General features: G+C 41.4%; 1 protein-coding gene and 1 non-coding gene across 3 annotated transcripts in view; both read right to left on the bottom strand.

Moving 5' to 3' along the window:
- The window catches only part of arhgef17 (Rho guanine nucleotide exchange factor (GEF) 17), a 69,592-nt gene that overhangs the window by 4,891 nt on the left and 38,846 nt on the right, over positions 1 to 25,855 (bottom strand). For both annotated transcript variants that reach the window (XM_030394936.1, XM_030394927.1), the window contains 22 exons: positions 15,509 to 15,586; positions 11,205 to 11,387; positions 6,516 to 6,632; positions 5,447 to 5,539; positions 5,155 to 5,331; positions 4,921 to 4,971; positions 4,620 to 4,729; positions 4,311 to 4,396; positions 4,016 to 4,134; positions 3,714 to 3,921; positions 3,520 to 3,593; positions 3,291 to 3,374; positions 3,068 to 3,171; positions 2,810 to 2,925; positions 2,538 to 2,657; positions 2,188 to 2,455; positions 2,011 to 2,097; positions 1,680 to 1,747; positions 1,351 to 1,499; positions 1,075 to 1,249; positions 695 to 790; positions 43 to 225 (listed from right to left, as the gene is read on the bottom strand). In XM_030394936.1, the coding sequence (XP_030250796.1) occupies positions 43 to 225; positions 695 to 790; positions 1,075 to 1,249; positions 1,351 to 1,499; positions 1,680 to 1,747; positions 2,011 to 2,097; positions 2,188 to 2,455; positions 2,538 to 2,657; positions 2,810 to 2,925; positions 3,068 to 3,171; positions 3,291 to 3,374; positions 3,520 to 3,593; positions 3,714 to 3,921; positions 4,016 to 4,134; positions 4,311 to 4,396; positions 4,620 to 4,729; positions 4,921 to 4,971; positions 5,155 to 5,331; positions 5,447 to 5,539; positions 6,516 to 6,632; positions 11,205 to 11,387; positions 15,509 to 15,586 (2,746 nt within the window). The remainder of the gene's footprint in view (positions 1 to 42; positions 226 to 694; positions 791 to 1,074; positions 1,250 to 1,350; positions 1,500 to 1,679; positions 1,748 to 2,010; positions 2,098 to 2,187; positions 2,456 to 2,537; positions 2,658 to 2,809; positions 2,926 to 3,067; positions 3,172 to 3,290; positions 3,375 to 3,519; positions 3,594 to 3,713; positions 3,922 to 4,015; positions 4,135 to 4,310; positions 4,397 to 4,619; positions 4,730 to 4,920; positions 4,972 to 5,154; positions 5,332 to 5,446; positions 5,540 to 6,515; positions 6,633 to 11,204; positions 11,388 to 15,508; positions 15,587 to 25,855) is intronic.
- trnam-cau (transfer RNA methionine (anticodon CAU)) lies at positions 8,520 to 8,592 on the bottom strand. The gene has a single exon. It is a non-coding gene; the product is annotated as a tRNA-Met (tRNA).

Raw genomic sequence — 25,855 nt, forward strand, 5'->3', positions numbered from 1 at the left:
CAGTTGTTAGTTGGACATGAGCGCAGATAAATAAAACAGTACCTGTGGAGTCAACTGTTGCAGGGGGGAAGTTCATGTCGAACCCTTCAGGTAGTTCGATCGATGTCAGGAAGCGAACGTGGCCCGTGTGTCCGTGAGCCGAGCCCATCGGCGCCAGGGGAGTTTTCAGTGTGCCAGGCCCGGTTGCTGAGCTCACCGCTGGGATCGTCAGTGTGAGAACCACCCCTGGAGGACAACGGTAGCTTAACATGTGCTGCAGTTCAGACTAAAATCTTTTTTGAATCCGTTTAATCATCAATGTAAAATTTAAAAAATACCACCATTTTAAAACTTTCTTCTTGATCGCAGGCAAGGTACATTTTAGTACACTTTTTATTTTGGGAATCTATTTAAACAGGAACTTGTGTGTAAATAAAGTAAAACTAAGTTACATCGCAATAAATTGCTTAATAATTTTCCTTGTGTTTGTCATCTGGATTTGTATTTCTTAAAAGATACATTTCACTCCTTTTGATATTCAATATAAAAAACAACAGTTTCAAGAGAAACAAACATTTACATTATGTAAATAATTTGACATTTGCTTGTTTCCAGACCTCTGAATCGCCGCAAAGATCTGAATTAATAAGTGAAACAAAATGAAACTTCTGTTTAATCATCAGGTAAATGTATGTATGTTAAAAGTGTGTTTTACCAGCGCTGGTGCCGATCCACAGCAGATCCTTGCAGGCCAACAACGCTGTGATTCTCAGACAGGCGGCCTTGTGCTGTCTGATGATCGCATCTGCACCTGAGTGGAGAGAAAGAAAAGAGAGACAATTTGATGGAGGTCAGGGGAGGAGCAGTGGTGAGGATGAAGGACAGTCGAAAGAGAAGAGAGGGAATTAATGTATGTGGATTAAAATGTGAGTGCATGGAGAGGTCAAGGATGAGTTATATAAAAATGGGAAATAAAGAGAAAAGAAATAAGGAGAAACTGCATACGAGATGCTGCTCAGATAGAAATATTATAAAATGTATACACATTTCTGGCACTCAAACACATATGTGCTCATACTCCCTGTGTGTGTTTACCTGCAAGCATCTTGTGCACAGCTGGCGCCACGTCCACCTCCGTCAGGCTCTCCCAGCTCTGAGCATGATACAGTCTGACCTGCGCACTGCCCTGCAGCGCCAACCACACGCCCTGCCCGTACGCCACCATGCAGGTCACGCACCGACTGCTGTCTGTGCCCACCTGGAACCAGTGCTGAGACGGAGAGAGGAAGCGTTAGACATAACAGTCTGCGCGCCTCGTTATTTATCCACCCGCCCACACACACACCCATCACCATCCATCTGTCCACCTACCTCTTGTACCAGTGTAGTTGTATTGATAATGAGGACTCTGTTCTGTGAGCCACACCACAGCTTTCCTCCCACAGGAACCATCTTGGTGACAGGGCTGCTGGGCGTGCCAAGAACTAAAGTCTGGGAAGACTGAGGGTCCCAGAAACTACCTGCAGATTGAGATAAAGAGTCAGACTCTGTTACCTTATATTTGAAAACAAGATTTACATTTATGTCTTAAATGATGTGTGTGGTGACAGGTAGGGTTACTATTGAAAAAGGTAAAGATGATGTCAGTATCTGGAGCACAAATGTTGCCAGAAACACCTCAACTTCCCCCCTTAGTTTACCTGCTTCTCTCTGGTAGACTATCACCTCCCCGTTAGCCAAAGACACAAACACTTTGTTGTCCAAATATCTGTACGAAGAAAAAGAGGTACGTCAAAATTGGAAAGGAGGTAAAGCATACAAATAATGAGATATGAGTTATGAGAATGAGATTCTGCAGAAACGGGGCTCAATTAAGACGGAACACATTCAAACCCAGCCGCATCAAACGGCTTTCAACTCCTCCTTTCTCCCAACTCAACTCACTCAGCATTTTAAATCTCCTAATGCGGCATAAATCCCAGTATTATTCATGTTTCAAAAGGTAAAGTAGTGTTCAAGAAGGAAACTCACAGCACACAGAGGATGGAAGCCGAGTGTTGCATCTTCATGCTGTTTTTACGGTTTCGGATGTTGTCCGACGACTGGTACACGTGGATACTGACACAAAACAGAGGCATCGCAGGAAATCAGGTGATAAAATCAGAACACAGACGAGAAAAGGAAGCTACTTTTTTGTGCGTCACCCACCATCCATCCTCCGTCCCCAGCCACACTGAGCTCTGGTAGGCCTCTGGGTCTATACTGAGCAGGTCCTCCAGACTCGCCCTGGTAAACGAGCCCCGGGACGAGCGGCGCATGGCGCGGCCGTCCATGGGGCTCTCCGTTTGGCCGCGGCCTCCTCCGCCTACCCCCAACATCCCCGGAGCACCGTAGGAGCTCGCCACTGGGAACTCCTGCTCCTCCTCACTGCTGGTGGTCTCCGTAGCCATGTCCTTCGAGCCTGGAGCCTCGTCATCTTAGAAAAATGAGAGAGAGAGTTTGAGTATATAATGTGTGCGGGGGTGTGTGTGTGTGTAAAGAAGAGTGTTTTTACTCACTGCCGTAGCTGGATGATATGGTGGAGTGGCTGGCCTGGCTCTGTAGAGTGGATGAAGGGCTGGGTGAATCCTCATCATCAGTGTCATCACTGTCAAATGGAACAAGCTCCGCCCCCGGTCCTGGAGACAATCCATCAGTCACTTCATCAGCTACATATGTTTATAACAGAAAACTGCAGCACGTACAAGTAACTTCGTAAAGGCTAATTTAAGTAGGAACTGCTACTTAGGAACTGCTGTTTGTCATGCTGTAAATCCGTCTATGGACCCACCTGTAGGCTGCTCCGTCAGCTCCAGAGATGAATGAGAAATAGATATGTGGAGCTGCTGCTGGGTGTGACTCTGTGCTCCAGAGATGGGGACGATGGCGGGCTCTGATCCACGCTCCCTAAGAGGTGACAAGGGTTTAGTTAATGTTGGAGAATAAGTGGGAGATGGCGACCAAAGTCAAAAGTCAAAACATCTGCTGTGAAAAAGCTGCTCGCATTTGTTGTGTGACCGTGCAAACACATCGCACGTGTCGCTCTCACCTTCCCTTGAGTCCCGGCACCGCGGCGATACATATGATCCTCGCCGAGCAGACGGCGATACAGGCCTCCACGGTGGGCTCATCTTTGATGTTCAACAGACACACCTGGGGAGGAAAAAACATCAGCACCACATCAGTCGAGGTGCGGGGTAACGCTTATCGCCACCTTCAAGTCCCAATTGGTCAGTAAATCAACAGACGCATTTTAAAGTATTTTCTCCCACCTGTCCCACGTATCCATCGCTGTTACACACCCACACCTCACAGCCGCTGTCGGGACAGCTGTGGCTCGGAGAGGCACACGAAAACTGGAGACAAACAACAGAACGTGAGTGGAGATCACTTTCTGCAAACATGGCTTGTTTAAGGTATGAACTGATCTAAATAAATCACAACTCTTCCATTCACATGTATATACACACACAGAGAATGTGCAGTAAATGCTGCTCTTACCTGCATTCCACTGCGTGTCTTCATAATAGGGATGGCCTTAAGAAACTCTGGGTCCCACTGGTCCTTATTCATGGCTAAAAGCAATGACACGCTGACAATTAGACCAGAAACACATTTCTGTCTAAAGAAACTAAACAAAAGTTACTTTTTACCAAACATGCTACTGCTACTGAGTAACATTTTGTCTCACTGACCGAGCTTCTTCTTGGCTTCTTCGAAGGCCTGCTCAAAGTTGGAACGAATGTCAGGCGAGGTGAACTCGAAGACGAAGCTGCTCTCGGCGGACGCCGTGGTGAACTCCAGCTTCGTGGGGAGGAAGGTCATGCTGAAGGCCAGAGACTGCTTCTCTGACAGCTCCCTGTGCACCGACGCCATCAGGTCCTTTATGACCTCGTCGAGGGACTGAGGAGGATGAGAATGACGAGAAAAAAAAAAACATCAGACGTTTTAAAAGCTCATAGAAGAGAAGACGATAAGAGAGAAGACCACACGGTACCTGATGTGGGAAGCTGAGGGTCTCGGACAGTTTGCTGATCTGACCCAGAGTGCTGAGATCCTCGTCTAATCGGCTGATCATTTTCTGGATGCTCTCCTTGTTTGTTGCCTGAGTGGAGCCTGATGCAGAGATGACCAAATATACAAATGAGCATAAGGAAACAAACTTCAATAACTTATTCCTAGTTGATGAATCCGGCAATAGTAAGGGAAATCCGAGAGTCATACAACTCCAGAGTCAAGGAGGGAAAGGTTATAAAGACCGGATGTGTTGGATTCTAGAGAGGGAGCCTTACTTTTCACCACCTCCACCTCTTCCAGAGGAAGCTTCCACAGGAACTTGTATTTACTGGACGTGTCGATCACACTCGCAGCAGAGTATCTGAGAGAGCAGCAGAGGAAAGATAAAAAGATAAAGTCTGTTAAAACCAAAGTCAGTGTCTGCACTTCAACACCAGGGGGCAGCATGGTGTGGAAACTGAATCATGATTGTGCGTGTGTCTTTTTTCCGCCTCTGTCAGTGTTTGTATGTGTGTGTGTGTGTGTGTGTGTGTGTGTGTGTGTGTGTGTGTGTGTGTGCATGTGTGAGTGTGTTTATTGCGTACAGGCTCATGGAGCTGCGTCTTAATGAGCCAGACTTCCTCTTGAGAGTGGTGCAGATGATCAAATCGCTGAAGAGGAAGAGAGAGCGGTCCTTCTTCCCGCCCACTGTCTTCTACAGAGAGAGGAGGGAGAGAAGAAGAGCTCAGGAAAATCTCAGCTTTGACTAAGAGTCATCTGCACAACAGTTTTTTTATATACTATAGTGAATTTTTCTATCGTATTGACTTATTTTCCCAGACATGACACCACTTTAGAAACCTTATTATAACGTGCAATTCCTTAAATCAGAAAAGTACTTCTTACCGCCTCCATGACCATTTCCTGTCTCAGAAACTTCCTCTGTGGGTTCAGGATCTAACACACACACACATAAAAAGAGAAGTGATCAGAACATATCTGTTAGAGGTGGGAAACATTGCAGAAACAAGCTAATTGTATGTTCTTGGGCGTTTTTTTTAACTTTTATATATCGTTTTATGGTCAAAAAAATGAATGGATTTGTCAAGAAAATTATTTTTATACGTTTAGGTATCTCACATGTTCAACCCCCTCTATGTGCGCCTCGATCTCCTGGATGACCCTGGCCTCCCTCTCTGCCTCCTCGGCCGAGCGGCGGCCCTTATTGATCTTCTCGGCCAGTCGCTTGATGTCCCTCTGGGCGTCCAGTAAGTACGCGTGGTCCGGGTGATCCTCCGGGGTGTGCTTGAGCAGGTCCTTGAACAAACAGCATGAACACAAATACACATCAATCTCCCTTCACATGAGCTCTCTGCTACTAAACACAGGATGAGGCCACTTAGAAGATCAACAAAGTTATATTTTGAGATACCTTAACCAGCAGCTCGTATCGAGGAATCCTCTGGACCGGTTTAATCATCAGGTCGCCCAGAGCCTGTTTCTCCTTGTTCTCACGCATGTTTTGCTGTCGGAGTGAAGGATGGACACAAGGCAGGGTGAGAAAAAATTACTCAAGAAAGCCCAAAGCAACAAGATAATTGGCTCCAAGTTCATGTCAGTGTTGCACTTCATGTCTGAGCCACAAGGTGGAGAAGTGGTTCCACTGTACAAACTGGCAGAAACTCTCTGCGGTTGAAAACTGAGATCAGCACAAGGACATTAAAAGGTTTTCTGTGGTGGCTGATGACATTTTTGATTCCGAGCTCCGGTTCTGTGCAGCCAACTTATGCACGTATTTATTTGTGGCGGCACACCACAGCATCAAAGTGTACAACGGTGGTCTACCAAATGTAACTAGACGTACGGCTCAGATATCCCCTGGGTTCTGAAGTCAAATTTTCCGGTTGAATTGGTTTAAAGAGGGGGTTTGTGGAACATTTCACGGACAATAATTTGTTCCCAATTACGGCTCCAGATGAAAAAACTGTGTCCACTGAAACACAAAATCAATTTCAGTCGGATCCGACATTGTGAAAACATTTCGATTTTTTTGAGCAGAGGAAGAGAAAATGTCTCCAACTTCACATTTGATACCATATGATTTAGAAATTAAAAAAAATAATAAGAAAATTGTGATTTTTCAAGTGAATTATTTTCAGGTTTTCAGCCTCTATGTCAAATATTTTGGCTGAATCAAATAACTCTATTCATAACTAAACCTCCTGACGTCCTGCAACTGTAGCACAAGAACAATCAAGTGTCTCTGTGACTACAGGAACAGGAAGCACACACACATATTAACATAAGCATGAACGTTGACAAATGGAAGCAACAAAGCTCTTTTCAGCCGGAGCATTAACATGCGTTACAGGCTCTAAAAGCTTGTTAAGAGGCCTTTCCACCAATTTTTTTTTTACACCTTTTCAAAGTTTTCTCTACTTTTCTATAAGAGCAGCCGCTCAGACTAAACAGGACGTCCGGTGACTCGGTCCAACACTCACCTCCAGAAACTTGTGAAACGCCGGCTTGGCCTCCTTGGCAATCCTCACTGCATCTTTAGCGTTGAGAAAGTTGTCGATGTACGCCGAATACATATTAGCTAGAGTCTCTTTGGAGAACTGGAGAGGAGAAGAAGAGCAGGAAACAGTTATTCGTTTCATGTGTTTATTAAGCAAAATTGCTGGTTCAGGCCTCCTCAATGTGAAGATTTGCTGCATTTCGTTTAAAATTCATGTCATTTTAAAGTTTTGGACTGCTGATCAAGCAAATTAAGCCAATTATTTGACTTTTAATGAACTAAACCACTGATCATTTAAGCAACAGTAAATTACACAGCTATGCTGCAGGATCAGACTTGCTGAAAATAACATTCGGATTCAATGTTAGATGATGCCACTTGTGTATTTTTATTCCATATGTGAATATTCTTCTGACCTGCTTTATTTTCTCAAACAGGAGACAGAGAGAGAGTGAGAGAGTTCAAAGAACTAAAAAAAAAAGGAGTAGCCAGACGGTGTGTCGTCAGAGAGTAACTTGCTTTCTATAAAACAACTTGACCCTCTTTTTTTCCATCTCACATCATCTTTAAAAGCACAGAGAAAAAAAAAACACCCGAGGAGATAATGAGGATTAGTCACAGCAGAGGAGAGGACAGAAACGTACTGCGTCCCTACTTCGTTAAAAAAGGTGAATGTTCTCCTCCAGCAGCTCTATTTCAGGAGTTTCTTTAAATATATTATCGACTGATCTATTCTCAACTCTTTTTAAGCAGCCGCTTAAAATATAAGTGGCCCGCTATGTCATCTTCAAGGCGGGGATGATAATGTGGATAGCAATAATTATGGAGATAGCTTAATGCACTGTTTTATGTACGTATGTCTTCAGGAGGCAAGACTTCCAGGTATCTGTTGGATGTCTGTAGTTAAATTTGACCCATTTCAGTTCATGAAACCCTCATTTTAAAGATAATATACATATTTTTACTTCCTGTTAGAGAAGACATGCAAAGATAGTAGATAGATTTCCATTGGCAATCTTGGTTGCTTAACAATGGAGACTACATCTCCCATGATCCAACACTACTTACGTCTTGTGTTTTGCTTTGATTGAGAGACGCCCTGTGGCAAAAACTACATCCTGAGCGTTTTAATGGTTGTTTTTTGTCTGTTTTTCATGGTGTTGCTTGAGGTTGGACAGAAGCCCTGAGGGGCAAGTGAGAATTCATTTCTTCAGCTGATCCATTTTCTATGTCCGAAAAATGTAATAGTTGTTGTTTCTGTTGTGATAACTGGGGGAAAAAAGGTTTTGCCAGGATATTCTTTCTAAGTTGATTGAATAAAACAAATCTCATGTCTGAAACCAAGTGTGTGAAACAGAGTGACAAAAACAAGAGTAACAGAATACATGTACCAGGATTATGAAATTTGGATACCCCCTCATAAAAAACTGTATTCCTGTATTGAAGTTACAGAACGAAAATTATGTAATTAGATTACAGATACATTTGTAGATTTGTAGGGTTACTGACAGGATTACAATTTAACAAAAAAGAATGATATACTGATATACACAACAAAACTTCCTGTATCTCATGCACCTTTACTCTGGTCTTGAGTAAAGCCGAACACTCGGACAGAAAGATCTTCATTGTCTTAATTTTTTATGCCAAAACAAACTGTCTTCATTTTCACTCTGAATGAGCTACGTTACAGTCCAGGCACTGTGAGAAGGCAAATGTAAAATGCAGGAGGGAGGGAAACTATTAGCCGTGAAACCATTTGTCATAATGAAGCACAGGAAGAGCAGAAACAGAAGACACGATTATGATGTATCTATACTTAAGCCTGAAAACACAAACATCATTCAGATTTCAGATTCGTCTTAACTGCTGCCTGTGAGACAAATCTGTGTTTAGAGCGTCGTTTCCCACAAACCAAACCCCCGTGACACAGCAAATCCCCCGAACCATCATCTGTTTACACAGCACACGCCGGAGCAAAAGACGCTGCCCCGTGTGAGGCTCGAACTCACGACCTTCAGATTATGAGACTGACGCGCTGCCTACTGCGCCAACGAGGCCTGGAGCACACTGCAGCTGCTGCGGCTTTAAGAGCTGCAGCGGAGCAGAGAGGAGGAGGGAGTGGGGGAGGGAGGCGCACCGTGGAGGCCTCCTGCTCTCACTTCTCTGCCTGCAGCTACTTCAAATGATGCACTTCACATACAATATGTAACAGCTGGTGTATAATTAATCGGTGAATTGATCTCAGGAGGTATTACAGCGTTGTAAAGTAAGTTAATTCAATAGTTTGGTGCGGCAGCTTTTCCTCAACCTGCTTCATCTGCTCCTAATTCAGTTAGCGGTTTCCTGCATTACGCCCGTGTGACAGTTTGGTCCCCGGTGAGAGTTTGTGAAACTGTTTCATTCAGGCTGTGAGCTGCTGAGAGGGACAACAATAGCATTAACATAGCAAGAGAGCGAGGGGGTGTTTCCACACTTGATAAAAACCAAAGCCTGCAGCCACACTGCATTCTGGGAAAAGAACGCTGGAATCTGTTTCTTAAAAGTTTTTCTGACGAGACGTTTGCTAAAGAAGCCCGAGACAAGAAGTCCTTTCATTCTCAAAAACTGAAACCTGACATTTAGCCTAACTTGGATGTTTCAGAGGGCTGTTTTTCAAGGCCTACGTCGGGAGAGCAACCCTTGGGGCATGGGAAGTTTTAAATGGGTCGGGAAGAGGTCACCGGGAAAACAAAATATTAAACTAGTGCCGCCAACTATAACCCATCTCCTCTTTTTAAATCAGCGTCCCTTCAGTCCTGCTCCTGCTGTCAATAATGCTGTTTAATACATTTTGTCTCTACATGTTACCCCCATTACTGTTGATAAATTGTCAGCTGTATGCTACGTTTGGGTCGGTGTCTCTCTCTGTAAGGCACATAAAACATTTAGTTCTATCAAGGTTTTTTATCCCCTTACATCTCTTTCTTTCTGTCTTTTATGCATCATGCTCAAATTACTCTCCCAGCTGCTCTTACTGAAAATGAAATGAACGTTTTCATTTATTCATTTATTTATATTTTATCCTCGTGCACCTGCAACCTGGAATCACATGCGAAACAATCTTACCTCATTTTTCTGCTCAGAGCAATTTAAATCTTTCATCGCATCTTGTTTCACTTCCATCTGTTCTTGTTAAGAGTCGTTTCATCTGTTTTAACTTATTATTTCTCAATTCATTTATCATTTTTCACTTTTAATCACCATTTTAATACAAGCTTCCCGTTTGTGTTTCTTGCTGTCTAGGATCTTCTGTCTAAGTTTTATGGAGCATTCCATTTTCCTTGGAAGTTGGGAGGTCGCAGCTGGGATTGACATCATATCCGAGTAAACTGCATTCTTGTACAACAGTTGGAATATCAGTTCTAGCCAGGTTAGAGAATGTTTACAACACCAGTTGAGTAACAAGACATTACACGGTATTGTGCGCAACATGTCGAGACATAGAAGTCGAACAGAAAGGATTTAGTGAGACCCAAATAAGACTGAAGTAGTGAAAAAAATATATAATCTACGGCTTTCACAGCTGTTGATTTACGAAGCAACCATCTTAGATTTTGAGGCTTTCTAGATGAAAGTGCCGACTGGGAACCCAGAAACTCAGACCTCCGACTCCGATTGGAATGCACCATTCTACTCTGGTCTCTAACTCTAAAGTGAAAATAAAAGTTAAATGAATTTTGTTTTACTGCTGCACCACAGCTGATGAGAAATATGATATATATATATATATATATATATATATACATATATATACATATATATATATATATATATATATATATATATACATATATATATATATATATATATATATATATATATATATATATATATATATATATATATATATATATATATATATATATCTATATATCTATATATATATATATATATATATATATATATATATATGGAATTAAACTTAGAAAAAGGTGACATGTTTTACATAATCCTTTTCAACTTCACCTAAACAGAAAACAGCCTTTATTAAAAAAAAATAAAAATGCAATTATTTTTGAAAAAAAAACTATTTTAGAGCCACTGTTTTAGAGAAACTGTCTCCTGTGAGACTGTACTGGACATCACATTATCCTTCTTATCTTATCCTGCAGCGATAATAAAAAAAAACAAACGCACCACCAAACAATAAAACTGTCCCAGAGAAGCAAAGTCCATCTTTTGAAGTGTGCTTTCAGGCATTTATGGTATCCGTTCATTAGTTACTGTTCTGGCTCCTTCTAGCTCGAGGATGTACTATAAGAATTCATACTGCTGCATTAGAACACAACGTTTATTTCCCAAACGTCTCTCACACACCACAGCATTACTGATTTCAAAACAGAAGCTACAGCAGAGCAAGAAATCTGATCAATGCTGCTGTCAGAGAAGCAAACTCCTCAGTTAAGCACTTAAAAGTGGCTTTCTGCAGTAAAAAGTATCCGTGATCGAGTTCTTCTCTGCCACATTTACAGGTATATATGTCTCTAATTGGTGTTTCATATGTGAACATGTGCAGGATATAGAGCTGAAATATTCAAACTTGCAACAGTAACCCTCCGAAAGTCTAAAAGAGTTGGTTTCCACCTTCAACGGTAGGAGAGGACAGATGTCACTCATCGTCTTTACTCACTGATTGGATGAGGATGTGTCCAATGGTCTGCCTGTCGTGCCACTGGCCGACGCAGCCGGCGACTTGCTCCAGGAAGTGCTCGTGGTGCTCCAGGATCTCCGGGATCTGGTAAAACATCTCGTCCACCAGCAGAGGGTCCACTATGGAGCCGCTGTCAGGCTGTTTGAGAGGACGCATGTAGCCCTGGGGGGACAAGACAAGTAGTTAATTACTGGTTCAGATACAGAGTGCAAGATAAGCTAAAAATGTCTCCCAGCAGTGATGGAACTGTGTGCGCCTGTCAGGAGCAATTTATTCTAGACATGAGATCGCAGAAGACTGGGATAAAAGATACGTTTAAAACAAGACCCCATCTACATCAGCTGTTTAGGAGAATGCTCCGTCAATATTTTGAGGACTATAAAACTTCACCTGACTTTCCATCAACATGGTAATTAAATAATTTTTTGTTTTTGGGAGAACTTTAAAGCTCCGGAAGATGCTGGTGAGGGGAGTGTGAGTTTAAGAACCAGTTCAACATTTAAGTAGTAAGATATTCCACTTCTCTGAGCGTAAGATCAAATCTATTGACACCAGTCTTATGTGCATGCATGCCTAAAGAGAAAAAGGCGATCAGCTTAGCTTAGCACAAAGGCTGGAAGCAGTATAGATTAAACACACAAGATACAGACCGTTAATTAGATAATTAGTTAACCCACAGACATGACAATGGTATAGGCAAAATGTGGGACTATTCCTTTAATATTTTTGCTAAACTACAGTTTCCAACATCAAGAATGAGCTTTCAGGCTCAATTCATGTCACATTTTCTCTTGTATATATTTACACCCAGTCTCATTTCCCTCCGGTGATAGCTTCTGACATGAGCACGTCAGGGTGAGATGTGTTTACTGGAGGGAGGTTGTCACTTTTCCCACCACTGGTTATCCTGTGCTACAAAGTGTTACTATAGTTAGAAAAATATGTTAAATATTTTTGTTGCAAAGCGGTCCTCCCTGCACACACACACACACACACAACAACACGTCTCTATATTTGGCCGCTTCACCTTGACTCCCCACTGAGAACCCTCGATGTGTCATGTTTGTTGCGCACACACACAATCCCCTGCATGCACACGTTTTCTCATAATGATTTATCATAATACTGGATTTTTGTGGTTTTTTTAATCGATGTAAGGGACGTTTGATTAACTACCAAATGGCAAAACACTTTATATTGTGTATCATTACTATGTTTTTATCCTCTTGGCTATTTGGTTGAATTGGACTGATTTTACTGGAGCATTTTTCATTATGTTCTGAATGTGAGTGAGTCTGTTTTAATGGCAAATATCAATATCAAATTGTATTTTCTGTGTTCCCTTTACTACATTTACATATTTTCATTAACATTTAAGACTCTGTTTGTGTTACAACCAGTTTTGTTGTGTTATGGATTTGTAGCGGTTTGTTAACAAATGAAGCCAGATGCAAAAAAATATTATTTAGTTTCTATTAAAAGACTGCTCTTTGTGTTTTATTAGTTGTGTTAATTTTCCGGTGTTGTTCAGACTTAACTGTCAGTAATGGTGGCAGACTGGCGTCACTTCTGTAATTTCTTCTCATTAAGTGCGATATACTGTAGAGGTCAGGACGCCCTGATATCGCCAACTCGGAGGCTGATGTGAATGTGAATTTCCAAACAGCTCCTAATTACAGTCTGAGCGATTTGACGAAAATTTTTGTCTGCATATGATTTCATGCCGCTTTTATCCTTCCTTTCTTCTCCTCCTTACAATTATATTCCAATTTTGTCTCAAGGTAACCTCATCAGCTTTTGAACATTTGGTGGAAGCGGTGTCCTTACAAGCTCAACTCCGACACACACACACACACACACACACAGCAATCCATTAAAGCCCAGCGAAATTTCGAGATTCAATTAACTGTCTAAAACGGACTCAGACAGATGTGACTCCGAAGGCTGCAAGAGCTGTAAAGTCCAGTCATCTGTGCGACTTCATGACACATTTGATGACTAATCCAATTTGCCGGTTTAAAACATTTGTGCTGAAGGGAGCCGGGACACAGAGGGGACCAGAGGTATTTTTTTAAAAGCAGCAGCGTTTCAGCTTGTACTCCCCTCAACAAATGTTTCTCAGAAATACAGTTTGATACATAAGAGCTCATTAACTTCATTGACATCCTCTCACAGGGAAGCGTCAGGGTGTTCTGGAGCCCTTCTGCTTTTTCATCAGCTGGAGCACATAGAGTTTGATGAAGAGAGGACTGTTTTTAATTAGTTTTTAATGATTGCTGTTTTTAATCTCTGACTAGAAGTCTCGTCTCTCATATAATTGTGATCGTAAAGATGTGACTAGAATTGTTGAGAAATTATAAGAAACTGAGGTCATTTGCAAAAAAAAAGAGATGATGAGTGAGATTTTTAGTGAACCCAACACCCTAATAACAAATTAGTCATCTATCTAATCACCTGTCTGAGCTCTAGAAAAAGCGTTTTTGACATTTTTTGGGGTCATAAAGCTTCAGTTCAGGTGTCGATGTCATAGCTCGTCTTACTGGGGAACATCACCATGGTGACTTATGCTGCACACGTGTGATTCCTAAAGTATGTCAGCCATCATGACTCACATACTGTACAGATTGATGTCACTGGGGTTCCTTGAATGTGTCTTTGTGACAGGGCGATGACACTACTAAATATAGAGGCTTTCTATCTGATGCTAACCTGTGTTTCATTCCCAGACTGTCTACACATGATTCATCTAGGTATTATTTACTTACCTAACTTTGACTAAATTGACAAAAATGTAACCTCTAAAATGTACCTCTGCTGTGGAGAATTGTGTTTTCGCCCGTGTCCGTTGGTTAGTTGGTTTGTCAGCCTGATTACACAAAAACTACTGAACGGATTTCTACAAAACTTTTGAGGATTGGTCTCGGCCCACAATAGACCCCAATAACGTTTGGTGCGGATCCATAAAATGTCTCTCACTTTTTTTAACAATGTGAGACAGGGAGTATTTTCCACATTTCAGTTAATTTCTCAGGGATGTTGAGGGAAAATAAAATCAGGTGTTTTTAGGTGGCTGGTTTCTATGAGTGCAGATCCAAACAAAATCAAGATCAATTAGATGACCAAAAATGTTTTATTTTATATTGAATTAAGCGCTGACTGAATTAAATGGGGTCTGTTGGGCCTTGGCGGAGGTATGCGCTCTACTAGCTTTATTTTATTTTAGTTAGTACACAATAGTTCTCCGGGCAGTTTTTGGTCTAATGTCTTGGTCTTGTTTTTATTTCAGTTAACTCAAATGTTTTATTGGACCACGTTTGGTTTTTAGTTGTAGTTAATTATAATGACCTCGCTGCAGGGTCAGTGACAGTTATGTTATGTGCAACATGGAGGCATTTGACCCACTGTTATCATAAACTGTCATTAGTGCAGCTCGTTTTAATTCTTCCTGTCAGAGCAGGTATCTGGTGCTACCCTCAGCTGACTAAAGAAACTCTATCTGTCTACTTGCAGAAACTTTCCAGAGTCCTAAAAAAAGAGTCGGATTTCAACTTTCGGGCCACGCTGCTGAGGAGCTGCTGTCTCAGCTGAACCTCATCCGACACCCTCCTTCACTGCAGTCACTGTGGTAACACTTACTTTCTCTGTGTCGCCATGGGAACACAGCCTAGGATTATTCACTTTGTGGCCACACACACACACACACACACGCACGCACACACACGGAGAAGCACAGAAAAGTCAGTATGTGTGTGTGTGCAAACTTATGCAAGCACACACATTGTTCGCCCACATACAGTACATGACGACAGGCTACAAAACCAGGTGATCACAGGTAGGGAAGGTGAGGAGTGTGTGTCAATGTGACAGCCGGGGATGCGGCTAAAATTTGGGGTAAAGGTTAGTAAGTGGCTCAAGCTGACATAGGATATAGGTAAGGGAGTGTGAGTGTGTGTGTGTGTGTGTGTGTGGGGGCAGATAATGCAGAGGACAGTGAGACGTGATGGTGTCAGCAGATTAACTTGACAGGATGAATGACAATAAGTAGATTACATAACTCCTTTGTTACCTACATTCGTTATTCACGTCCTCAGCAATCTGGGAATCCACAATGGTGTGTGTGTGTGTGTGTGTGTGTTTCTGTGCATGTGTGGGTGATGACACAACACTTTATAAGATGGTGTGTGTGTGTGAACGCCACTCACTTATCAGACTAGAGATGTAAGAATATCTGCAGTGAACTGTATGAGTGCGTGTAGTTGTGTGTGTGTGTGTGTGTGTGTTACCTGAATAAGAGAGCGCAGTGACTCCACATATGACTGCTCCGTGTCCAGGAGGGTCATCATCACATGTTTCCTCATGTCCTGTGAAGATGGAGGAAACAAGAAGGAGATCGGTCGTCACAGGGTTTAGATTTATTTTTCTCACACACTCACATGTGTGTCATGTTTTACTGTGATTACTTAAATACAGACACATAAGACGTTGGATTTTGTGCTTTTGTCTGTTCTGCCAAGTATTTCCCACTGACGTCCGATGCTCTTAAATGTAATTAAAATATGTTCATGAGTCTTAATATAGGCCCACAGAGTGGAATAAAGTCAACTGGATTGAATTAACCTCGTTATAGTATACTGTGACCTTAAAAAAAACCTTGAAAAGGCCTTAAAGCTTCAGTTAGTCAAGTTTAAAATGTTTAATAAGGAACAAAAAGCCAAATGTTTTTTAAATGCACAACATTCAGGCGTCCTGGTGGCACAAGGGGATAAGACGCATATCTCACGACTGCAACATATTCCATTCCCATCATGAGCCTCTGCGTACATCCTCTCTACATGTCCTGTCTGGACCTTCTCTGTAAAAGACGATCCCTTTAACTCTAAATTAAAAACAATAATTATAACAATAATAATGATAATATCAAAAATATTTTCGATAAAGTGCAACTCTATCAGGCTGCTTGTCAGAAAAATGGAAAATAACTTAAAAGGTATTTGGAATAGTTGGAAACAATTACAATATAAATCCCTGTTTATGCTGCTGATGATTATCAATTATTTCTCATAATGTGAGCACAGCGGGCTGAGCCTGCAGTAAGTACATAAATTACGGCAGTGTTCTTCAATCCTCGTGGCCCTCCCTGTCCTGCATGTTTACATACTTCCCTGCTCTAACACAACTGATTCAAATTAATGGATCGTTATCAGACTTGATGACGAGCTGATCACTGTGTGGGGGCAGGGAAACATTAGAAACATGCAGGGCAGGAGGCCACCAGAAACAGGACTGGAAAAAAAAACACTGAATTACGGTAACTTGTACAATTTTCATCTGAACAACACAACGCAATAAAAAACTGATGTTTTGCTTTTGGCCCGTGGCACACCGTTTAGTTTTGGCTCTCCAGGGGAGAAACCCTCGATATAGATGCATCGAAGGGCAGATTCAAACTAACAATCACAGAGACACAAAGAAAGTCAGTCCAAGTTTTGCACTCTTATGTCACTGGAACCAGGTTTTAGTTCCAAGTTCATAGTTTAAAACCCCAAAATAACTTCCTTACAACACAGGGACGTCGACTCTGCTGCTCTGAGAGCTGCAAACATATGACTCAAAGCTGCAGCTGTTGCTGGAATCAAATATTGTGACAACATCGTCGTTTTATGTTGTTGGTGTTGATACAAGATTCCCGGCAGTCAGATAAAGAGACAGTGGAGTATGAGCAATCAGAGAAACATTACTAACACCTAACTTTATATGGCAATTTATTATTTTTTTTTGTCATTGCCGACGCATACTTAGGTTAAAAATAGCTTTTAAAAAAAAACACTCAGCAGTCGCCTCTTGCCTTCCTGCCATTTTAAATCTCCCTTTTCTAACCAACGACACACTCACTCACAGGGACCGGATTAGAGGTCACCGAGGCCAGGAAGTCCACAGAAGCAAAGCATGACTCAGCGATTCACTCCAAACAATGACTCATGTTTTATGGATGCAGGTGAACGGGCCTCTCTTTGGACACAAACCCCAAACGCGCTGGGGCCAAGAAGGACGTGGACTGAGTGAGCACGAGAGAGAGGAATAGAAAGGAGGGAGAGAGAGAGGTGGGAAAACAGAAAAGGGAGTATAATGATCGTGGTCAGACATATTATCTCAGCGGTCTCCGGGGAGACTCCAAAAATACTCCGGTACCCATGACTTATAAATATCAGCCGGAGGCCACAAGCAAGACCCTATGGTGCATATACTCTACAACCACAATGTCTCTCTCCCTCTCTCTCTTTGTCTTTCACACACACAGGCCACAAAAATATACAGAGGAGGATTTTGTTCCCCTTCTCTTCCCCTGCTCCCCTCTGCCAGCGCCACCGAGCCCTATAAATAACCGTAACAATGACTTCCCAGAAAGGCCATGTTTAGTGTTTGGCATTTGAGGGGTCCCAGGGGTGGCTGTGGGGTACCACCACAGGGTGAGATGCGGCGTGAGTGCCACCGAGTGAGTGCGAGTGGAAAACGTCTAAAAATGGGTCAAAGTGTGCAGAGAGGCATCGTTGTTGTTTTTTGTTTTTTTTTTTTTTCTGCTTTAATGTGCCACCAGTGACAAATCTCTTCAGTCAACACCTTTGCTCCTTCACACAGCGAGGGATTCAGTCCAAGTCTACTCTGCCCGACACATACACACAGACACAATGGAGCGGAGTAAATACTGGGCTACACATTGCTGAAGAGAGAATCACATGAACACCACAGGAATCAACCGTTTATATTCCCCAATTATCCTCCGAATGGGGACACTGGTCTTTTTCAAAATACATGGTGGGTCACAGCGAGCAGCAGCTCTTATAAGTGTAGAGCCCGACCGATATGAGGTAGGAAGAAATTCAGATGTTGATATATCGGCTGATACTGTTATATACATAAACACACATTTTTTACAATGATCCCTTAAATGTGGTTATCAAAAATATTTGAGAAATATACGTATGTAATGGGGGGGGGGATATTTTACAGTTTGACAACAGAATGTTTTGTCCAAAATGACATCAGTGCACTGAAAACAGTTCATTTTAAGGGGCTTTTTGAAACAATTTGTAGCAATTTAAATGTATTAATAACTTTTTCAATGGTGATATGTGAGTGGATTGTAACGTGACGTGAAAAATAAAACCTTTCCCGTCGCTTTCGGTCGCCTGTAGACGATTTGGTGAGGTTGTTTAACGCTGTTGGACTGTGGATTCCTTTGTAAAGGACTCATGCCGGTTCCTCTGCGACATTTCAAAGGAGTTGACTTTATGCAAGTTGCCAAGTGGCTTGTTTCTGCTAACAGAGAGCAACAATAACCTAGTGCTAGTTTAGGAATGGAGCCAACTGAGATAAAATAATGACCGCCTTCCCGCAAAACACAACAGTTCCACAAAGCCTGTTTAATTATTGTAAAACTATCCCAATAATCTCTTTTCTGCATTATGTTTTACAAAAAGCATTATTTTTTTTATAAATAATAACAATATAATAATAATAACAACAACAACAATAACAATAATAATAATAATAATAATAATAATAATAATAATAATAATAATAATGTTTGTCATTTGTGTTTGATGAGTGCCTTAAAATTATCAGTCACAATGTTTGTCACTGCATTTGCCGTCTGACAAATCGTCTCAGCTCTACAATCAATCAACAAATCACCCACTATTATCAACAGATGTGTCAGTTTGTTGAAAAAGGTGTTGAGATGCTGTCAGGAGTAAATGGAGAGCAGCTGCAGACAATTACAGGGCTGTTCGTATTTGGAACTGCAGCAGTGCTGTCGAAGAAAGACTACAAGTCTGCTTCTCAGTGAGAGTTTGCCGAGTTATTCCTTGTTGCCTCTGCAGTATTCACGTCATGTAAAATATATGTAGTACAGCAAGCAGGTAGCAGCAACTACTGCAGCGATAGATGTTGTTTCAATGACGCACAACACACTGTACTCCACACAAACAACATGGCTGCCTCTGCATGAATGTCTCATACAAATTAAACCTCATTTAGGATGATCAGATTAACGAGCGCAGATCTGATCTCTTACCTAACTGGACTCATAATTGTAATGTCAACCTGACACAGACAAACAAACAGACATCTGAAAACAGCTGCACGTAGGTAAATCGCCACACGCACGGCGGCACAGCGACGATTGTGATCCTCAGACATCTGCTCTACGCCGAACGTGTGACCCGAGAACAGGAACGATGACGTGTGACGATGATACAAAACAAGAGGGGGACTTCCCTGCAGACAGGAATGTCTCTCTGTTCTGTGCTGCTCGTCTTTATTAGATTACACACACATCTGAACATGGTGAAAATAATTCTCAGAATGCTACTTTCATTTTTGCTAGCAGGGGTTACCATAGTAACCCCAGCCGAAAAGCTGTATGATCACAGCGAAGGTTGAGTCTCTGACAACAAAGCTGGAGTCAGGACGCTCTCAGTCCTCAGGCCTGGAGGTTCAACTGGATCCATACAAAACAACACAGTGACCGAGTGTTACGATGACGCAGCATGACCCGCTGTTTGCTCGTTCATTGTTCTATTAGTCTAGTGACTTATTTTCACTTCCGGGGTCAAAAATTTTCACTTTCTCAAAAGATAATTGATTACTATCTGTCGCATCTCGAGTCTTATTTCTGTATGAGCAAGAAAATAGGTGTTCAGTGATCAGACGGGTTGTCATCTGAGCAAGCTGTTGGCTGTCAAACCCTCTGAGCCCCAGGTTTTCTTGAATCTATTATCTATTAACTTCATTAAATTGCATTTTTAACATTGTATACAATCAAACACTTCAGGAAATGGAAAAGAACAATGAATTAATGTTTTTAGTTTTTGTTGAATACATTATTAATCATCTGAAAATCAACTTGTTCTTTTATGATTCATTGCACAAAAGACACTTCTTTACTGGGCTGTTTCCAGGTGCAGGACTAGTATACTGCGGTGAAAAACGAGCCCACAACCCTAGCCTTAATTAAATCATTAAATCTGCTTTGTGTACAGAGGGATATAAAATCTAAAACGTTAATCTAAAGCACTTTATTTGGAGGCAACATTTGCAGGTGCATAAGTGAGCGCACCTGAACTGTCGGTACTCATCCCTCATCGCAGTGGTAAACTCTGGGCGCAAACAACTTTGTCAAGTACTGCAGGTCAAAGTTAAAGCAGGAAGTTGGTCTGTACACTGTGATGATATCTGCAGGGGAAAGTTTGAGTAACAATTTTTAATGTTTACCTCTGTGTCAGAGGTTTATCTCTTTTTTTTACTGTTTTCCGTCTTACAAATAAGCTTGACATTTATTATGAACAGCTTGTTTTAGTTATGACTCCTTGTTGCCAGCTCTCATCAGTTACTTCAGGAAATACTTTACTGTGACTGATCAAAAATGACGAACAAAGCTGGACAAAAAAATTAAATAAGAGCCAGCTAGTGTCCCAATATTGCAGCCGCATAGGCACATGATGCTGCTGCAGGATCCCGGGAACGTCTGCTTCAGTTCCTCTGAGCAGCATTCAATCATCATCCACATCGGTGGGAGGTCAAACAGCAGCAGCAGCAGAAGAAGAAGAGGAAGAGGAAGAAGAAGGAGGACCAGGGTTATCCACACATTTCCTCTCACTGTCATCATGCCATAGTTCTGTTCCCGGGAACAAAAACACAACAACTCTTGTCGCTGTCTACTTGACTACTGACAAACCCTGACAGGAGACAGGAACATGCTGTTGTTGCCTTAATGTGCAACATGTTGAGCTGTTCTGAATACAGCAGGGAGACGACCGCAGTTAGTGCTGCACCTGGTCCGGTCCAGATACACAACTGTCAACAGTCTTTGGTTATATTTCCTTTGTAACCATTTTCAAAAGTATTACAAAGATCAACTGCAACTTTACACTGATAACTCTTTAGAGTCTGTTCCTTTTAATAAACATTACTAAATATGTAATAGGCTCTTATAAGATGTTTATTAACATTAATAACATTAATGTTAGATTATAAGACATTTGTAAGAATCTTGATGCTTAAAAAGACTAAGAATCTTATGAGTTTCTTCAAACTATTTATAAGAGAATTAAAAACTTTCTTTTTAGTTTAACTAACTTAAGTTTTTATCTTTATGCTTTTTTCAAATGTATTCATCAGCAGTTGAGAAGATGCCTTTGAAAGCTATGGAATCTAAAGCAATACAGTTAATAAAGCTAATACATACATCATTATACACTTAATTAATGTTAATAAGCATTTTATAAAGAATGTTTAAATGCCTCATTACCTAATAACCAACATGTATTACAAGTAACCAATAACAAATTGCTGGACAGATGGTTTATAAAGCATGTCAGTGATTGTAAACTGTGAAATGACCATCAAATAAAGTTGAATCAATTATACATTTGCCATTTATTAATGATGATTATTATTGTGTTAGTGTTAGTATTTTACAGGATATACATTTGTTAAAGTCTGTTTTGCTTTTATAAAACCAAAAAGAAAGTGTTACTGAAGTGAAGTCTGAGAGAAAACGCATATAAAATTATACAGTTTAATGATTATGTCACTGTTTTCCGTGCGGCTCCTGCTGTTTTAGTACGGCTCTTGCTTATACACATTTGGTTAGCATACAATGTAACACATAATAAACAATGTTGCCTAAATATCCTTGCAACTGAGCATGAATAACTATTATTTTAGGCCCTTTTGTAAACATCCTTCTTAAACCCCCAGAGTGACCTATTTTTCCGAGCGGCAGATCTTGATACAGCAGCTATGAATAATTTGTAATGGGATAACTTTGATCCAGATGTCAGGAATGATGCGGTCTGAGGAGCAAGAATGTGTTTGTGTAATTGAATCAGCCCAAAACAGCCGAGCTAAGATCTTTTTTAGAAAGACAGGTCTGTACATCCCGGTTTGTTCATCTGGGTACCACCCACACAAATATGCCATAATGTGTAGAGCGTCTGCTCAGGGTTCACTCGGGGGTACAGCCGGTGTGACAGCAGAGACAAGATGGTTCGCTGGATTCAGCCCGTCGCTTATTAACACCAGAGGGGATCTGAACAGTGTGTTCTCATGTGTCCCTCCGGTGTGTTGATAATGGCTTGGTCACAGGGGGTCCATAAAGTAACTTATTCCTCACATCCACAGCCAGACAGTAAAGACAGCGTACACCAGAGTCGGTCAACGTCTGTTTGACTCGGCGATATGTTAGCTTCACGATGTTTATCATACTATACGCTGTGCGTGTCTTTGTTAGCGTCGTTGTTGTGAGTGTGTGTGTTACAGCTCCACAGTCGAGAGCAGACAAGGCAAGAAATCAATGTTATATCATTTTGTTTCTCCAGAGTTTTTTGTTGCTGCTTATTTTTTATTTGCATAAAACCATTCCTGTGATTTTCCTTCTGGACATTTTGACAAGGCCACTCTTTGGCAATTGAGCGTGGTCGCACGAGAAACACCGAACGCCATTCAAGCTGTTGAATTTTCAAATTTCATGTATTCATTATTGGACAGAAAATAACCAACGTTTTTCATCCAGCACCTCTTTTGGAAAGACGTTTGAGTAAAGTGGTATTTTGCAGACGAAGGACTGAAGTTTACAATTGTTCTGTTCTAAGTGCAGCAGCTGCTTTCAATTTTGAGCTATCAAATATTTTTGTAAGGCCACTTTCTCTCTCTTTGTGACCTCAGCCACCATCAAAACGGTGGGGGCAAGGCTGTAAAGACTGCAGCTGTTTGGCTTACAGCCTCGTACAGCATACAGGTGCTCAGAAACAAGTATAAAATGCTGTATAAAATGTTAAGGTGCTGTTTATTTCTGCTTGTCCGTCTCTTATTATCTGTCTCATATTACAGATAGCTGCATAGCTAGTATGTACTTACAGATTGCCTTCTACTTTGTTGTGCATACTTCCAGATACACAAACTACACCAACATTGACAGCTTGTTTAAAAAGGTCAAAAAAGGAATTGTGTCTCTTTTGAAATACTTTCTTGCAGAGAGTTAGAGTAGTAGTAGAGAGTAGATAAGAATACTGATACCACTCTCATGTCTGGGTGCACAAAGACTGGAAACAGTGGGCAACATCTAGCCTGACGCTGTCCAAACATAACAAACCCAGACTAAATGTGAAAAATGCTCAAAGGCCAATATTTACTCTACATTTACTAACAGAAATTACAAAGAAAAGCAGCAAATCCTCACATTTATGTTGTTGGAAATGGCAAATTGACAAATTACATTATTGTTTGAAAAATGACTGAAAAACGAATAATTGATTAACAAATGAGTTTGGTAATCAATTGTCTTTCAATTGACTTATCGACTAATCAACTAATGGTTGAGGATCTAATTCAAAATATCAAATGGATTCAGTAAAAAGCCCAGAATTGTGGCAATCGTATCAAAAATGTGGAACTGTTCCTTTAAATTACTCAAAGAGAGCTGCAAGTTTTTGTTTATTTCTCAAATAACACATAACACATAAAACAACAGGCAGAAAAGGAAACTACCCCTTCTACCAGGAGGGTCAATTAAGGGGGACCAAATATCATGACATGATGTTTAACGTGACTTCTTGCTATAAATACCTTATTAGTGCTGCTTAGGAGGATAATGAGGAGGAAATACTGAATTGTGACTGTGAATTTCTTTCAGTTCCTTCTCTTTGCATGTGGCCAAATGACTACATGCGCATCTCAGCATCAGCACAACATTTAGGGCATACTACTGACTTCTGCTCCTCCAAGACCCGTGCCGTTTTACATCCGCGCTGAAGTTATTTCATGAAAAGCATCAGCGGCAGAACCGCAGCCCACCTCTGTCGTCACGCCTCTCCACCCCTGCCGCCTTCACACACACCCCCCCCCCCCCCCCCCCCCCCACAGACGACTGCATCCCCTGGCAACAGGCCTGGCGAAAGCAGCAACAGGCAGCCTCTTCGAGCAAAGGGAAGGCATCCTCGCCACCACCTATCTGCCTCTTCCTCTATTCATGCATACAGAACTGTACAACGCATTGATATTCACGTCATGTTTCGAGGTGGCAGTCCTCAAACAGGAAGGAGTGTCATCCTGTCAGCAGGCTTATGTAATCCTCATCGTAAGCAACACCACGTGTGTGTCAGTGTGTCTGTGCGCGTGTGTCTCTGTGGACTCCCTAACTGTCATCGGCAGGCCGCAGTCAGCTCTGACCTACTCTCTTCTGATCGATAGCTATTCTCTTCCAGACATATGCACGCTCACTATTGATCCATCTCCCGACTCCTCCTTCATCATCATCATCATCATCTCTTCATTCCTTTTCCCTCCAGCGTGTTATCATATTCTTCCCTTTCAGCAGCTCCTCGTGGGTCTCACATCACATTCATACAATCAGTTCATAGAATGATCAATATCAAAAGGGGCAGTTCACCCCAAAATGGAAAATACATATTTTCAGTCTCATCCTTAGTGCTGTTTATCCATATAGATTTTTTCCGTGTGACGTCTACAGTCTCTGAAACATAATGAAAACCGATGACGCATACATTTGAAAAATGTCTTTCCAGAAATCATGACCTGGTCACTCAAGTTAAGCCACAGACCTTGATGTGAACAGAATCATGTGGGAACTATTTTCTTTTCTACTGAACGACACCCATCAACTGTATCACCACGCTGAAGTAAGAGCCTACTCAGGGACAAGAGGCTAGCTAACTCACTTAACTAAAATTAACGCCATTCTGTCTCGACATCGAGCCTCTCATCCGTGAGCAGACGCACTTCCTTTTGTCCGGTGATACATGAAACTGCTCACAACGATGTCTGTGGATGACATGATTCATGATTTCTAGAAAGAGACAACGACCCTAACCCTAGTTCAATTATATTTCAGAGGAGGCAGGCGGACGATGTCTGCAGAACTCTGAAACTCACACTGAAACAAACTAGAAGGATAATCAGCAATACAGTTTTGTATTTTGTAATAGGTCAGATAATTAATACGCAGATAACCAGTTAATCATTCAACGCAACATGATGTAAAAATTGGTCTTTTTGAGTGATTTAGCACCCCCACAGTTTCTGATTGCGACACCGCTGTCATAAATACAAATCTCAGGTCTGTAACAGTTTGTTGGACGTAATGTAGGTGATGACTACAAACAAAACTCATTACATCATAACGATGTTATGTGTTGAAAACGTGTATGTTGAAGTAAACATGTATGTAACGCTGTGATCCGACCCTCTCACTGAAGTTAGTGCAGACACAAGTGATGGGGGGGCAGTGGCTGAGACAGAGACACCATTCACCCTGTTACAAGACACTGAACCATCAATATGATGGCTGCAAGTTCGAGATAAATAAGTCACATACTGTTGCTTTATGTGATTTTTATCATCATTTCTGGGTGTTCTCATGCTATATATTTGCATGTTTACAAACACTTTCACGATATGGCAAAAAACCGTCCTGGTTATCTTTCGTTTCGAGACACCTGACAATTTCGTGCTCACTAAAAATAATCTAGAAATGTATCCGTCATGAAAACAGTCAACGGTTGAGGTCCTACGATTTTTTCAACAGTACCATGACGCCAAACAAAGTCTTT

This window comes from Sparus aurata, chromosome 2 (assembly GCF_900880675.1).
Source record: "Sparus aurata chromosome 2, fSpaAur1.1, whole genome shotgun sequence".
In the NCBI taxonomy this organism is placed as follows: domain Eukaryota; kingdom Metazoa; phylum Chordata; class Actinopteri; order Spariformes; family Sparidae; genus Sparus; species Sparus aurata.